The following is a 15533-nucleotide window of genomic DNA, read 5'->3' as shown; positions in this document are numbered from 1 at the left end:
GTGTACATGTATATACTTGTGTGTATGTTTGTGTATATACATGCATGCACATGTGCACATATATACATGCACACACACACACATGGGTGTGGATAGAAGACAACTCAGCTGCCCGTTCTTCTGGACACTGTCCAGGCTGTGCACGTTGACCTTCACCCACCCCAAGGCGGGCTTGGCACCGGAGCAGGCCCCGCTTCTCCCCGTCCCCACTGGCATGACTGCAATGACAAAGTTCCGAACTGCGGGCCGCCCGGCGCTAACGGGCTTCCCGAATCCAAGGCGCCCAGGTCCCCGGGCGGCGGGGGCGCAGGCGGGCCCCGGGGCCCCGAGGCCCCGGCCGCAGCGCCCTCCGGCCTTCCTGCCGCCCGCGGTCACTCTCCCGGGCTCCCGCGGGGGCGGCCGCCCCTCCGCGGGGCGGGGAGGCGGGAGGCCCGGGCCCTCGCTGGGGGGCTCGGGGCGCCGGGGGTCGCAAGCGGCCCCCGCCGCCGCCGCTCACCTTGGGAGTCCAGGGCGCCGCGCTCCGCACGAAGAGCCGCGGGGGCTGCCGGCTCCGCCGCCCCGCCGCCACCAGCGCCGCCGCCGCGGCGCACAGTCCCGCCATGGCCGCTGCTCCGCCGAGGCTCCCCGAGCTGACCTCTCACCCCGGCCGGAGGGGGCGGGGAGGGGGCGTGCCTGGGCAGCGACCAATCACAAGGAGGGACCGGCGGCGCCCCCTCCCCCTCCCTCCGCCTCCTTCCCGCTGGGGGCGGGGCCTCGGGGGTGCGGTGGGAGCCCCGGGTAGCCGCCTTTCACCCCCGATAGCGCGGCCTCGGGGCCCGCATCTATTAGAACCTGCCTCCCGGGGTTGCCCCGAGGGCACCAGACAGCACCCACACCTGGGCGCCGCGCCCTGGGTGCGAGCCGCAGGGGCACCGCCGTCTGTCTGCAGGGACGAACTCAAAGACTTCAGAAAAACGACCCTCTCTAGTTTTTAGAAGTTGCCTTGACCTCCTAGGGTCACGTACATTGGACTGCCCTCATTTACCTATTCAATCCAAATGGTCTACATTTGGGGGGGGGTAGATTTTTTTTTAGTTTTTTGCAAGGCAATGGGGTTAAGCGGCTTGCCCAAGGCCACACGGCTAGGTAATTATTAAGTGTCTGCGACTGGATTTGAACTCGGGCCGGTGCTGTATCCACTGCACCACCTAGCCGCCCTCGAAATGGTCTAGAGGCCGGCCTCTTAAACTTTTATGTGGATTTGGTGAGGCCAGAGGGCTGACTCATTTTTTTTAAATGTTTTTTAAATGCCTCAAAACCATAGAATCACAGAGAAAACCCATTTTAATACATAGTTATTGAAAAGAATCTAAAGGTCGGGTTAAGAATTTTGGTGATTATAATAGATATATATTACATATATGAGCTATGTTCTAAGGTTACTGGAGAACACTGGCACCATGGTTTTTTTTCAAAAATGGAAAATATTTTTTAAAAAGAACCTTAAAAATGGAAAATAGTTTTGGGCTATCTAACTAGACTCCTCAGTTTACACATGGAAGTGTTCAGAGGTCAAATTCAAGGTTACAAGGAGCCTGTACTAGAATCCATATTTCCTGTTTCCGGGGCTCTTTCCACTCAGTGAACCATAAATAATGCCTTCTCTAGAACTGTTTCCATCCAAGTTCAATAAGGATTCCTTTAAGGTGTTTCTAGTTGTAAATCTTGGAATTCACAGTCTGACACTTGTAAACACTGAGGAATGACATCCCAAATAAATTCAGCATCAAACCTGCTGTCAGAGAGGTCTTCTGATATAGATTACCATAAGCACTGCAGTGCCTTCCCCCATCAAGCCCTTACAAACTTGGGGTGTTGTTTTTTAAGTATTTAATTTTGTAAATGCAGTAACTGCAGAATGAGTAAGACTTAATTAACCCTGTTTAATATATGCCAATTATGTCTCTATGGCTAATAACTAGTGCAAAGCACTTTAGATGAATAATCTTATCCTCTCTAAACAACACTGGGAGATAGGTTTTAATAGATGAGAAAACTCAGGCAAACAGCAGGTTAAACTGATGAGAAATTCAAGGCCATACAATTAGTGTCTGAGGCTGCATTTGAACCATGCTATTACGATGCCCATTTTCAGGTGAGATAATTGAGGCAGATGGACATTAAATGATTTAACCAGGATTATCAAATCAGTAAGTACCTGAAGCTGGAATTGAGCCCAAATCTTTCTACTCCAGGTTCAACACTAGCCACCCAGTCACTTCACTGCCTCCTACCTCTAGCTATACTATAACCTTTTTGAAAGTGGGGACCATACTTAGGTACCATAGAGTCCATCTTCTCATTTTTATAGGTGAACTTGGGCCCAGAGAAAGTAACTGGTTAAGGATCATAGAGTATGTTTAGCCAAGATTTGAATCCAGGTCCTGTAACCTCCAGATCCAGAACTCTTCACATTCTACCTGGCAGCCCAATAGAGCATTTAATCCAAGTCACTCATTTGTCAGATTAAAAGGCAATGACATTTAGCCCCCAAAACTCCCTCCTAACCCCAGCCTCCCTCCACCTCAGCCAGAAAAACTAGATTTGCAGCACAGATTATAAACTCCTCCATTAGATTGTAAATTCCTTTTGCCTCTATTTATATCCCCAGGGTTTAGGATAGTATCTGCCACAAGCCAATCACTTAATATTCATTGAGGGCTGTTGCTCAAGAGGTTACCAAACAGAGAAGCCTCAGGTGGAGATGTTACCTAACTACAAACTTCCCACATCGCAAAGCAGTGAGGAAGGGACTTGGAGATACCATTTAAAGCCATTGTTCACTATAATTAGTCTTACATGCTTGGACAAGCAATTTACTGGTAAAATATCCCTCAGAACTGAACTCATTTAGAGAGAAATACATTAAATTTTACACCTGTCAACCTTATTTATATTTCTCACTCTGAAAAGTAAAGCATATAACCCCATTGACTTTAATTACTATAGATTTATTATTTTATCATAAAAATGTGGCCCTCTCTTCCCCTCAAATATTTCTTTGCTGTTTTGACATACTCAGAACTTTCCATTACTTTTGTTTAAGCATTACCTAATTTCACTAGTTGTTACCTTTTCCTTTCACTTATTCTGAACATTTTTTCCTCATTTCAATTTTTCCTCCTTTTTCAAAGGATACAGAGAAAAATACAAAAATAACATGAACTGAAAAGTGCCTTTCATGTATGACCTATCAAAAACTGTTTGATAGAAAAAGGAAAAAACAGGGAGGAATCAAAACTGGGTAAAGAGAACTAAAGTAATGTTTTTAAAAAGTAATGAAAGAAAAAAAGTAGAAGGTAGAATTTCTAAATTAGGAAATGAGACTCCAAGTAAAAGTATATGAGTAAGAAATCAAATTTCTCTTTCAATTCTATTGATTTTAAGCATTGAGGTAGAATGCCTGTAAGAGTACTCTCTATTCTATCCTGTTCAGAATTAATTTTTTGGCATTTAAAAGCACACTCAAATAAGACAGTGTAAATATGCTCCCCCTTCTGCATCTTGCTGCCATATTAATCTTCACAAAATATTGTTTTCATTGGGCTATTATCCTGGTCAAAAACTTGACACTCCTCCCCATATTACCTATGTAAAGGTAATGGATAAAACTTGTGTGCTGTGAATTTGGGCACACTTCTCCCCCAAAAAAATGATAACCTTAGAGGTACAGGAAAGATTTGTGTTCATATAAGGACAGACCTTCAGTCTGGATTCTGTTCTGAATCCATCTCAAAGGGAGGTCCCACCTAAACATTTGGCTAAAACCTCCAGACCCACCAGTAAGGTCTGGTGAGATTATCTACTGGAAACTCCAAACAAACTCTTGGGGGACACTTAACACAGAGGTTAACAAGTTACAAACACAGAGTTGTCCCTGTTATTCAACTTCACAAATAAGGAAAGTGGCTGAGCAACTTCACCTGATAGATTCCTTTTGCCACCTGCCCTAAGGCTGTACAATGAACAATTAAAACAATGAACAGTTTCATCTCTCTTCAGTGGAGTTGCTATAGCCATCTGAAAACTGGCCAAGAGCGGATGCTAATTAAACTCTACTAATTAAACATTTTAATCTTTTAGCCTTGTCTCTTGGTTTATTGGCCTCTAATGAAACCAACCATGAGGGGAAGAATGACTTTCCCAGAGGATTTAGGGACCTCGTGAGTGGAGAACTTACCTTCAAGACAAGGTCAAGTTAGAAATTAAGTTGGATGTAGTTAAGCACAATGAGTTTGAAGTGAGAGTTGAATAAATAGAAATGGTATCTAGAAAACTGGAAATTATTGGTCTAAAAAAATAAAGATTAGAGCTTTAGAGTTGGAAAGCATCAGCTAGTTGAAACTATAAAAGCAGAGAGAGGAAAAAAAAGGTAGAGCTGAATATAAAACTTGGTCCTCTATTTCAAACATCATACCCTACCAGTGCTTCTTTAGAAGATTAACTAATTTTCAATAGCACTATTAATTTTCACTACTACTCCCATAAATTTCATTTAATCTTCTCTGTCAAGGTTGATAAACAGACCCAGATGTAAGTCACAAGCCAAAAGCAAAATAGAGACATTTTGTAAATTACAAAGGATTTAAGGCCTTTACAGTAAATGCTTTAAGTAATCTATTGTCACATCCTGAGTAGGATTGAGCTTTCTGTAAATTAAATTTTATGCCCATATTAAAAAAAGGAAACAAGAAATCTAATCTCTATTTGTTCCTTAATATTTACAGTGTTATTCAGTTGTTTCAGTTGTATACAACTCTCTGTAACTCCATTTGGGGTTTTCTTTTTTTTTAATGATCAAAGGATTTATTTAGTTCTCAAAAGGTGAAAAAGAAACTATCAATAGTCATATAAAAAAGTGATTCCAATCACTATTATTAAAAGAAAACTCCCTTACAACAGATTGACAAAGATAACAAAAAAAAAAGGAAAGGAAAGGACTTTTGTTGGAGGAAAAGTGAGAGTACAGTCACATGTATGCATTGTTGGTAAGGTTGTGAGTTGGTTCAGTCATTCTAGAAAACAATTTGGAACTGTATCATTTGGGGTTTTCTTAGCAAAGATGCTGGAGGAGGGGTTTACCATGTATGCTACAGTGAAAGTGAAATTGACCTGAATTCAAATTTTGATCCTGCCCACCTATTAACCTGAAAAACCTTAGACAAATAATTTCTTTTCTCTAGGTTTCAGATTCCTCATCTATAAAGTTGAAGAACTGGGCTAGATTAGAAGTTTCAAACTAGCATTCTCAGGGGCTGCAAAGTTCTGAGTAGGCCCAGAACCACATTAAAATAATATACCTGAAAAATGTTTAACAAAATAAACAAAATTTTTTTTAGGGTTCTTTGCAAGGCAAACAGGGTTAAGTGGCTTGCCCAAGGCTTGCCCACACAGCTAGGAAATTATTAAGTGTCTGAGACCAGATTTGAACCCAGGTACTCCTGACTCCAGGGCCAGTGCTTTATCCACTATGCCATCTAGTCACCCCAAAATAAACAAAATTTAACCAAAAAATGCACAATATTTCTAATCGAATAGGTGGCTGTGTTTCTATGAGTTTGACAAATTTGACTAGACCTCAAAAAAGTCACAAATTTACAATCCTATAATCCCAGATCCCTATCTCTCCTTTAATCTTCTGCAGTTACTAAAACCTAGCTTTCTTCCTTTTTTTTTTCCCAGTAAGATGTTAGGGAAGACCTTAGGATCTTAGAAGACCTAATTCAAATAATTGCCTCTGTTGCTTATTAGCTATGTGACTCTGGGCAAGTCATACCACCTGCTTCAGTTTCTTCATCTTTAAAATTGGAATAATAATGGCACCTACCTCTCAGGATGGAGGTGAGGATCAAATGAGATTTTGTAAAGTGCTTATTCATAGAACCAAAAAAGAATTAGGACACTCCCTGCTACTTTCAGATACTCCTGCCACCATTACTCAATAACTAGCTATCCTACTTTGAAATTCAATCCATACTGTCCAGGCCATGGTTGCTGTCATCTATGAACTCTGAACTACTCTACATCCTACATTAAAGAAAGAACAGCAATTTTTTTTGACATTTCTTAAATCCACCCTACCTCCACTTTGTTTTCAATTCTTAATATATATATATATGTGTGTATATATATATATATATATATATATATATATATATATATAGATCCTTTCTCTGTCTTTGACCTCTTTGTGGAATAAGTCTGGTTTATATGTGGAATTGCTGGATCAATGACTATGTACAATTTAGTGAAACTTTGGATATAGTTCCAGTTTGTTTTCCAGGATGTTTATAGTTTACTGTTTCACTAACAGTACAGTCTTCCCATAGTATCTCCAACATTTTTCCATTTTCATCTCATCATTTTTGCTGTTTGAATGGGTATGACCTAACTCCTCAGAATTGCTATAATTATTACTTCACTTATTTCATTATTTGATGTATTCTTTTATACAGTTGTTGAAAACTTGAATTTCTTTTCTTGAGATTTAGTGTGGATTTTTGATCAGTGTTAGCCTTTCTGAAGCTCAGAACTCAAGCAATGTACCCTCCAGGGATTCCCTAGGGATGTGATGGGCTTGTACTACCATACCTAGAAAGATGTATTTTATAACAAATAACAACAGGAGGTGGCTAGGTGGTGCAGTGAATAAAGCACTGGCCCTGGAGTCAGGAGTACCTGGGTTAAAATCCGGTCTCAGACACTTAATAATTACCTAGCTGTGTGGCCTTGGGTAAGCCACTTAACCCCATTTGCCTTGCAAAAACCTAAAAAAAAGCCACAAATAGCAACAACAATAATAATAATAATAAATTAGCATTCACTTTATGGTATTTACCAATGTTCTCTAAGCCTTCTATAAGGCAGGTATAATTGAGCTTCAGGGTACTGCAGCAACATCAAGAGATCAGATGAGCAAGAGAGCACAAGAGGTCATGGATTCTTTATTCAACAAGGATCTTATAGAATCAGAAAATGACTATGGAATCAAATGTCTTTTTCAAGAGCAAAATATTTTTATTTATTTATTTTTTATTTTGAGTTTTACAATTTTCCCCCAATCTCATTTCCCTCTCCCTACCCCCCCACAGAAAGCAGTTTGCTAATCTATATCATTCCCATAGTAAAGCAAAATATTTTTTAAAAAATCCAATAGATAATTCATTTTATTGTAGAATTGAATTGCTGTGTTAAAGTGATACATTCATCCCTTCTTCCTGAAAAAATATTCTCCTAGCAATGATATATGGTTACTGTAGCCTATTCAGTGATAATCAACAAGAATACTGAGGTCTCTACCAGTCAGTACTCCACCATCCATAATGACATGGAAAAGTTCACTATTCTTGGCAGTATACTTTTCCAGGATGTTCACATACATAGATGATGAAATTGGAGTACATATTGCCAGAGCTAATTTAGCTTTCAAAAGGCTCCAAAAGTGTGGGAGAAAAGAAGTTTTAGGCTATCTACCAAACTGAAGATTTACAGAGCTATTATGTTGATATTCAGATAGTTTAGCAGTGCCACACCAAAAAATTGGACCATTTCCATTTGAATTGTGTGAGGAAGATTCTGAAGATCATGTCAAGATAAGAAATAGATGAGAACATATGAACTGTTAAGTATTCAAACTCTACTTTCAGAGAGCACAATTCTGATGCCATAGCCCAAATACCAAATACCAATTTATCTAAAATACCACTTTACAAGAATTCATACAAGGCAAATACTCAGAAGAAGCTGTACAAGGACATTCTAAAGGTCTCTCTGAAGAACTTTAGCATTCATTGTGAGACATAGGCCATACTGGCACAGGACTACCCAGTAAGCAAGATAGCATCAAAGAAGGTACTGAGCAAAGCAGAATTTAGTAGCACAAAGCCGCCCTGAGAGATAACCTTTCAAAAGGAAATGGAGCGGCTAGGTGGTGCAGTGGATAAAGCACCAGCCCTGTAGTCAGGAGTACCTGGGTTCAAATCCCAGTCTCAGACACTTAATAATTACCTAGCTGTGTGGCCTTGGGCAAGCCGCTTAACCCCATTTGCCTTGCGAAAACCTAAAAAAAAAAATCCAAAAGGAAATGAAGAAATACATAGTTTGGGTAGAAATACTCAGCATATTTCTAATCGTAACAAATATAAAAAAGTAACAAAGGATACCATAGAAGGACATTTTAATGGGAAAAGGTGGTAGATCAGTCATGTATGAAAGTCTTTATGATTTTTATATTGATCAGTATGATATGTGTAATGAATTTGCTAGTAATTTAGAGTTTTAGAGACCCATTTTTCCAGCAGATTTGGCTTGGGAGTCAGAGACTCATACTGAAGTTTGAAATGATCTATCAACTCTTCACAATAGCTGTATGCTTATATGTGCCGTACCTTTGTATGTTAAGTGAAGCAAATCAAAAACTGTTAGACCTGTTCCTATCACAGAACTTTGAACCTGTACCCCCATAAATAAAAATAATCAGGACCTCCAAGACTTGAAAATAATTGTTCCCCAAGAACTGTTATGCCTGTATTGTCTTACACTCATAGGCTTATCAGGAGAAACCTTCCAGTTCTAGGAATGATTGTTTTGTAAGACATCTTCTCACTTGTGATTTATGTATATAATCTCTGCTTTTATAGCAGGGGAGCAAAGTTCTTAGGAGAACTTCAAAGGTTTGCATACCACATTCCCTACTCTGAAGCTAATTAATTAAATTCCACTGGTATTCTGTTTCTGGCCTGCTCTGTTTCACCTCTAGTCATTCTCATGCTAGAGACTAGTTCAGTAAAATTTGTGTTAACATATACAATGCAATTGTTAGCAGACAGAAAGCTTACTTGATCCAACAGTAAAATGACAGTAAAAAGACCTAAGGAGGAGTTCTTAAACTACAGTTCCTGAATTTGGGTTGTATTTAAATATATTCATGATTGTATCTCAACATAATTTTAGTCCTATGTATTTTTATATTTGGTATTCAAGAAGTGAGTTGCAGTTCATAGGATTCCTCATACCAGCATATCGAGTACATGATACAAGATGGTTAAGAACCTCTCATTTGTGGGAAGGCCTTTAGCATATCTGAGGAACTCCTCTGTGGAGGATCTGTAGAACTACAGACAAAAATCATGCAGGGTAAAAAGGCTTTGCTGGACTGTGATCTTACTGATGGAAGGAATATACATATTGAAAGATCTGATCTGGTATTAAAGAATATTCCTGGGGCAGCTAGGTGGCATAGTGGATAAAGCACCGGTCCTGGAGTCAGGAGTACCTGGGTTCAAATTTGGTCTCAGACACTTAATAATTACCTAGCTGTGTGGCCTTGGGCAAGCCACTTAATCCCATTGTCTTGCAAAAACCTAAAAAAAAAAAAAAAGAATATTCCTGTTTCTAAAAAAGAATTATATTGCATGTTATATTTACATAACAAATTATTACAATGTAGGGGACATTAAAGAATGCACAAAATTGTCATGGAAGAAATTACAAAATGGAACAGGCTAAGAGGAATTAAGTAATCTATATTACTTTTTGTCCTGAAAGCCAAGGAGAATAGAAAACATAAGTCCACATATATTAATCATTCACATCTTGAGATCTCCATGAGTTCAAAGAATATTACTACAATGTTACAGTCAGATTATATAATCAATCTCTCTAATTTAGTATAGCTTCTAAGGTATTATTCTGGCTTTTTTTTTTGGCAAAGTCCCACTTAGTACACTTATATCTAGACCTTTCCTGTCCCATTTCATTTCCTTCCCTCTGTAAAAACAAACCAAAAAACCATGAAAACATGGACACTGGGGTGTGGGCCAACATCCTTTTTTAAGGATGATTGGAGAAATAGCACGATTAACTTTAATGATAAAGAAAAATTCAGGGGCCACATCCCAGAGAAACCAAGCTTCAAGAAGCAGATCCTTTTTGATCTGAGGCATCTGCACTTTGCTGACACCTGAAATGCCAGTCAGTTTTAATGGTTACTGGAAAATGCTGAGCAATGAGAATTTTGAGGAGTATCCAAAAGCCCTGGATGTCAAAGTGGATGTTAGAAAAATCACTAGCTTACTCAAACCAGACAAAGAGATTTTCCAGAACAGTGACCATATATGATCATCCATACTCTGAGCACTTTCAGGAACTACATCATGGAATTTGAGATAGAGCAGGAGTTTGAGGAGGATCTGTCAGGCGTGGATGACTGAAAATGTCTGAATAAGGTGAACTGGGAAGGTGACAAACTTCAGTGTGTGCAGAAAGGTGAGAAGGGGTGGACACAGTGGATTGAAGGCAATGAGCTGCATCTGAAAATGAGTGTACAAGGTGTCATATGCAACAAAGTCTTCAAGAAGGTATAGTGACCTTGGCATCTGAAGAAGCATTGAAATGTATGTCTGACCCCATTACTTCCTGCTATTAAAGGGCCAGGAATGCCTGACCACTTAGAGAACGTAAACATCCCAGTGTCTAATCAGAGTCTAATCCCTTTTCATATTTTCTTTATTAAAAAAGAAATTGCCACAAATAAACATTATATCAGTGCCAAACATGAAAAAAAAAAGAAAAAAATGAGGCAGAGAATACTGTGGTGCAATATCATAAATTAAAAGTCTATCACAAAATTATACCTAAGGTGACCCCTAGAAAGAAATACTGTTGAGAACAAAAGTACTGTATTGGTTGTACATTATTTGTAACACTCCTAATCTCTTTTAGGTTCATTGTGGCTGTGTCAACTAGTCAACAATTCAATTCATGAATTTAGCAAGCATTTATAAGCATTTGTTATGTGCCAGGAGCTATGCCTCGATGAGAATACAGAAATAAAAATGAAAAGAACTTCTGCCTGGGGGTAGGGCCAATATCTAACCCCTTCTCCCATGCAGGTAAGGCTAGTTTTACTTAAAAGCAATCAAAACATTCCTAGAGACTAGAGAGCCTGAAAGGACTGAGTATTTATACTATTACATTTACTTCCTTAGAGAACAAAGCATCCATGAAGACCTGGTTCTATTTGGGGTATCATCAGATGACTTGTGGATCATGATACACATAGCCCAGGCAAGGGAACTTCACTCAAATAAATCAACTCATTGTGTATTCAGTGCTCATCCTTGCTGAATATCCTTCTGCTTTAGCTAAGTAATTCTATTTTTAACCGTTTAATGATTTACACAAGTGTTTCATTTTGTTTCATTATTTACCTTGACCAACCAGGGGAATTGGCCTGAGTTAGGATAAGCCCAAGACACTATTCTAAAGGAGCTTAAATTCTACTGGGGAGAAACAACATATATAGAGATCATAAATATGAAAAGATGTGGGGGGGGCAAGAAACACTAAAAAAAAGAGGCATTCACAGTCACATATAGGAAGTGGCATGCGAGTTGAGCTCTCAGTGGAAGTCAAGGTGAGGAGAGAAACAATAATCCAGACATGGGGGACAACCCATTCAAAAGCATAGAAATAAAAAAATGGAGTGTCATATATATGAAGAGCAACAAAAAGTTCTATTTGGCAGAAATATGTAATATGTAATGAGGAGTGATGTGAAAACAATCTGGAAAGATACTTTGGGGTCAAATTGAGAATGGTTTTACATGTCAAACAGAGACCTTTTTCTTTCTTTTTTTTGAGGTATAGGTTCTGTCCATTCATAGTTAGAGGATTACTAGAATATACTAGAGGGAGAAAAATGCAGTACAAAATAATATTTAATGGACATGTGAAACAACTTGTACCCACATGTAAAGAGATGTAATCTGACAAACCACCCAAGAACAATGGATGAAAGTTGTGGAGGCAAGTTTCAGCTTGAGGTCAAGGAAAAACTCTAAACAATTACAATTAAGTAGATAGAGTGCTGAGTGGGAGCCAAGAAATCCTGAGAATTCAAATCTTTCCTCAGACACTTACTAGCTGTGTAAACTCTATTTGCCTCAATTTCCTTATCTGTAAAATGGGTTAGAGAAGGAAATGGCAAACCTTTCCAATATCTTTGCCAAGAAAATACCAAAAGGGGGTTGGACACAGCTGAAAATGAATAAACAAACTACCTTAAGAGGTGGAACCTTCTTCCTCATGGGAGATCTTCACAGAGAAGCTGAACAACTACTTGCAAATTCCTTCCAGGTATAGATTGGATTGTCATTAAAGTCTCTTTCAAATTTGAAATTATGATTCTGTGATGATCTAATTTCCTTTAGTACCGCATATTCTTCAACAGAGCAGGGAAAACACACGATGATTCAAGACATATAAACCAATTGGTGCCATTATGTCTGTAACTGATTAGCTTTTAGCTCTAGAATCATCTTGATTCAAGCATCTTAGCTAGGTTGTATGTGGTACTTTTCTGTCTCCACTTTCAGTTTCACATCTTATCTTTCCTATATTTGACTGCAACACTACCCCATCCATTTTTTTATTCCTGTATTTACTAGCTTTTCTCATTTTTAAACCTTACCCTTTTTAACCTTACCTTCAAGCACTCTATGCCAATCAGAGAACTCACTTGTTAATATAATCATATTTTGAACACATTCCACAGTCTTCAAGGAAAGGTCATTACTTTTTCAGCTCCAAGCAATGTAAAAAATGAAGTCTCTGGGTCAATCATACCCATTACACATTGAAATATTAGTTATGTCTATGTCTTGAGTAATATTGGTATGAACATCAACAATAAAGAATGTGTTTTCCTAAAAGCATCACTATAAAATTTTCAGATAGCAAATGTTCAACAGATCTGTGGAAAGAATGCTGGATCTAAGTTCAAAACTACTCACTGCCCATGGATCTGGGCAAACACACTTTCTGAGTCTCAATTATCTCTTCTGTAAAATGAGAATTGTTAGACCAGACAATCTCTCAGGTAAGCTTCTAGCTTTAGAGCTTATGAAATTTATTGATTTGAACTGGATTTCCAAGGGATACCCACAAACTTTGCTCTCCATGTCACTAGAATTCTGTAAATGTTACCCCCAAAGGCCCATCCATGGCCTATCATAAAAATGACTAGCTCATTTTGAAATCATCATATTTATTGATTAGATCACAATTATCCTGCTTGCTACTCAAGTCATAGTCAGCTTTTCTTCATATCAAATGCAGCTTCAATGCTATTTGTCTTTAATTCTTTTGGAGGTGAGGAGGAAAGTAGTGGGAAAAGGAAAACAGAATGAGCTTGCAAATGTTTAAGAACTAATTCTTTGATATCAAAAAAATGTGCAGTAAGACATACATTTAATCTGTGCTATTAAATTATGTACATTACTTTTCTAAAGTCTAGATAATTAATAAAACAAGTCAAACCTTGATTTTATAGCCTTTGCAGATTTCAATGTTCATACAGATTCAAGGCAGATCCAACAGATCCAGCACACCACTGAATTATAAATCCCCAGTGCCAGGGAGCTCAGTCTCCTTTTTGAGACTTTCTGAAGAATTGCAATGAGCTGGTTTGAGTCTTCTAAGGCAAGAGATAATTCCCATGGAGCAGCTAGGTGACACAGTGGATAGAGCAAGTAGTGGGCAAGCCACTACTTAACCCCATTGCCTTGCAAAAACTAAAAAAAAAAATAAAAATAAAAAAGATGATTCCTATGAGGAACAAGGGAATGAGGGAATGCCTTCCCATCTTCCCTGAGCTCCTAATGTATTTTTCTTCACAAATCATGTGGTATAAGAGAATTTTCTCTTTTCTTTTTTTTTTTAATTTAAGGCAATGGGGTTAAGAATTATTTGCCCTAGGGGTGGCTAGGTGGCACAGTGGATAAAACACCAGCCCTGGAGTCAGGAGGACCTAGGTTTAAATCCCACCTCAGACACTTAATAATTACCTAGCTGTGTGGCTTTGGGCAAGCCACTTAACCCCATTTGCCTTGCAAAAAAAAAAAAAAAGAATGATTTGCCCAAGGTCTCACAGCTAGGCAATTATTAAGTGTCTAAGCTGGATTTGAACCCAATTCCTCCTGACTCCAGGGCCTGTGCTCTATCCACTGTACCACCTAGCTGCCACCTAGGTAGAAGAATCTTCGAGAAAAAAGATAAACTAGAGGATTTAGGACAAGGCCTGCATTTTGCCAAAGTGTTGGTTTACTTTAGATAGAAAGATAAGCACATTTATTGTTTGCTTTATGGCAAGACATGTGCTAAATAAGCACTGGTAATACAAGACAATTCCTACCTTTAAAGAGATAATATTCTATAAGACATGCATGATACAGAAAGTAAACTAGAAAGCAGAGATAAGCTAGTATCCTCTTGAGGCAAGATGACAAGGCAGCAGGACCTTTAAGAAATGAAATTTATAGTTCATTATGGCTATTTATCCTACTGAGTTGGTTTTTTAAAAGACTTTTTAGACATCACTGAAAATTAGAATATTTATTGTAGTTTATGTAAAAATAAATAAATTATAGAACTTGTACTTTTATTTTCTGCTAAGTAAAAAGAAAACACAAATATTTCAAACTTTGTAGTAAAACCAAAAACCTTTCTAAAGTATTTCCTAAGGCAGTTTTGAAGTAAACAATTAAAAATTTTAACACTTTCTTTGTGGGAAAAGGAAAAGAAAAGAAAAAGGCAGGGTTAAGAAGTGATCTGTACACAGAACCAATTTAAGTGTAGAAGTTTCTCCTAGGTGAGAAGGCAGATTTACTTGATCATATATATATTTTGTGTATGTAACCTAGGAAATTCTCTTTGGGAAAGAGGGAAATACAGTGAGAAGTAATGGTGACTTTATTTTTTTTTAAATACTTTTTCATTTTAAAGATTTTACTTATTTTGAGTTTTACAATTTTCCCCCTAATCTTGCTTCCCTCTCCCCACCTCCCACAAAAGGCAATTTGCCAGTCTTTACATTGTTTCCATGGTATACATTGATCCAAATTGAATGTGATCAGAGAGAAATCATATCCTTAAGGAAGAAACATAAAGTATGAGATAACAAGATAACATAATAAGATATAAGGTTTTTTTCCTAAATTAAAGGTAATAGTCCTTGGTCTTTGTTCAAATTCCACAATTCTTTCTCTGGACACAGATGGTATTCTCCATCACAGATAGCCCAAAATTGTCCCTGATTGTTGCACTGATGGAATGAGCAAGTCCATCAAGGTTGAACATCACCCCCATGTTGCTGTTTAGGGTGTACAGTGTTTTTCTGGTTCTGTTCATCTCACTCAGCAATCAGTTCATGCAAATCCCTCCAGGCTTCCCTGAATTCCCATCCCTCTTGGTATCTAATAGAACAATAGTGTTCCATGACATACATATACCACAGTTTGTTAAGCCATTCCCCAACTGAAGGACATGTACCTGATTTCCAATTCTTTGCCACCACAAACAGGGCTGCTATGAATATTTTTGTACAAGTGATGTTTTTAACCTCTTTTCATCATCTCTTCAGGGTATAGACCCAGTAGTGATATTGCTAGATCAAAGGGTATGCACATTTTTGTTGCCCTTTGGGTTTAATTCCA

At 38.4% G+C, this 15533-nt stretch overlaps 1 protein-coding gene and 1 pseudogene across 3 annotated transcripts in view; one reads left to right on the top strand and one right to left on the bottom strand.

Moving 5' to 3' along the window:
• The window catches only part of PCCA (propionyl-CoA carboxylase subunit alpha), a 556428-nt gene extending 555813 nt beyond the window's left edge, over positions 1 to 615 (bottom strand). For all 3 annotated transcript variants that reach the window (XM_074191968.1, XM_074191970.1, XM_074191969.1), the window contains exon 1: positions 497 to 615. In XM_074191968.1, the coding sequence (XP_074048069.1) occupies positions 497 to 601 (105 nt within the window). In that variant the 5' untranslated portion in view covers positions 602 to 615. The remainder of the gene's footprint in view (positions 1 to 496) is intronic.
• Positions 616 to 10005: 9390 nt separating this feature from the next.
• On the top strand, positions 10006 to 10403 carry LOC141491913 (retinol-binding protein 1 pseudogene; annotated as a pseudogene).
• Positions 10404 to 15533: the final 5130 nt, after the last annotated feature.

Source organism: Macrotis lagotis, chromosome 6 (assembly GCF_037893015.1).
Source record: "Macrotis lagotis isolate mMagLag1 chromosome 6, bilby.v1.9.chrom.fasta, whole genome shotgun sequence".
NCBI lineage: Eukaryota > Metazoa > Chordata > Mammalia > Peramelemorphia > Peramelidae > Macrotis > Macrotis lagotis.
The sequence above is the reverse complement of the archived record's forward strand: the minus strand, read 5'-3'. Positions and strand labels throughout refer to the sequence as shown.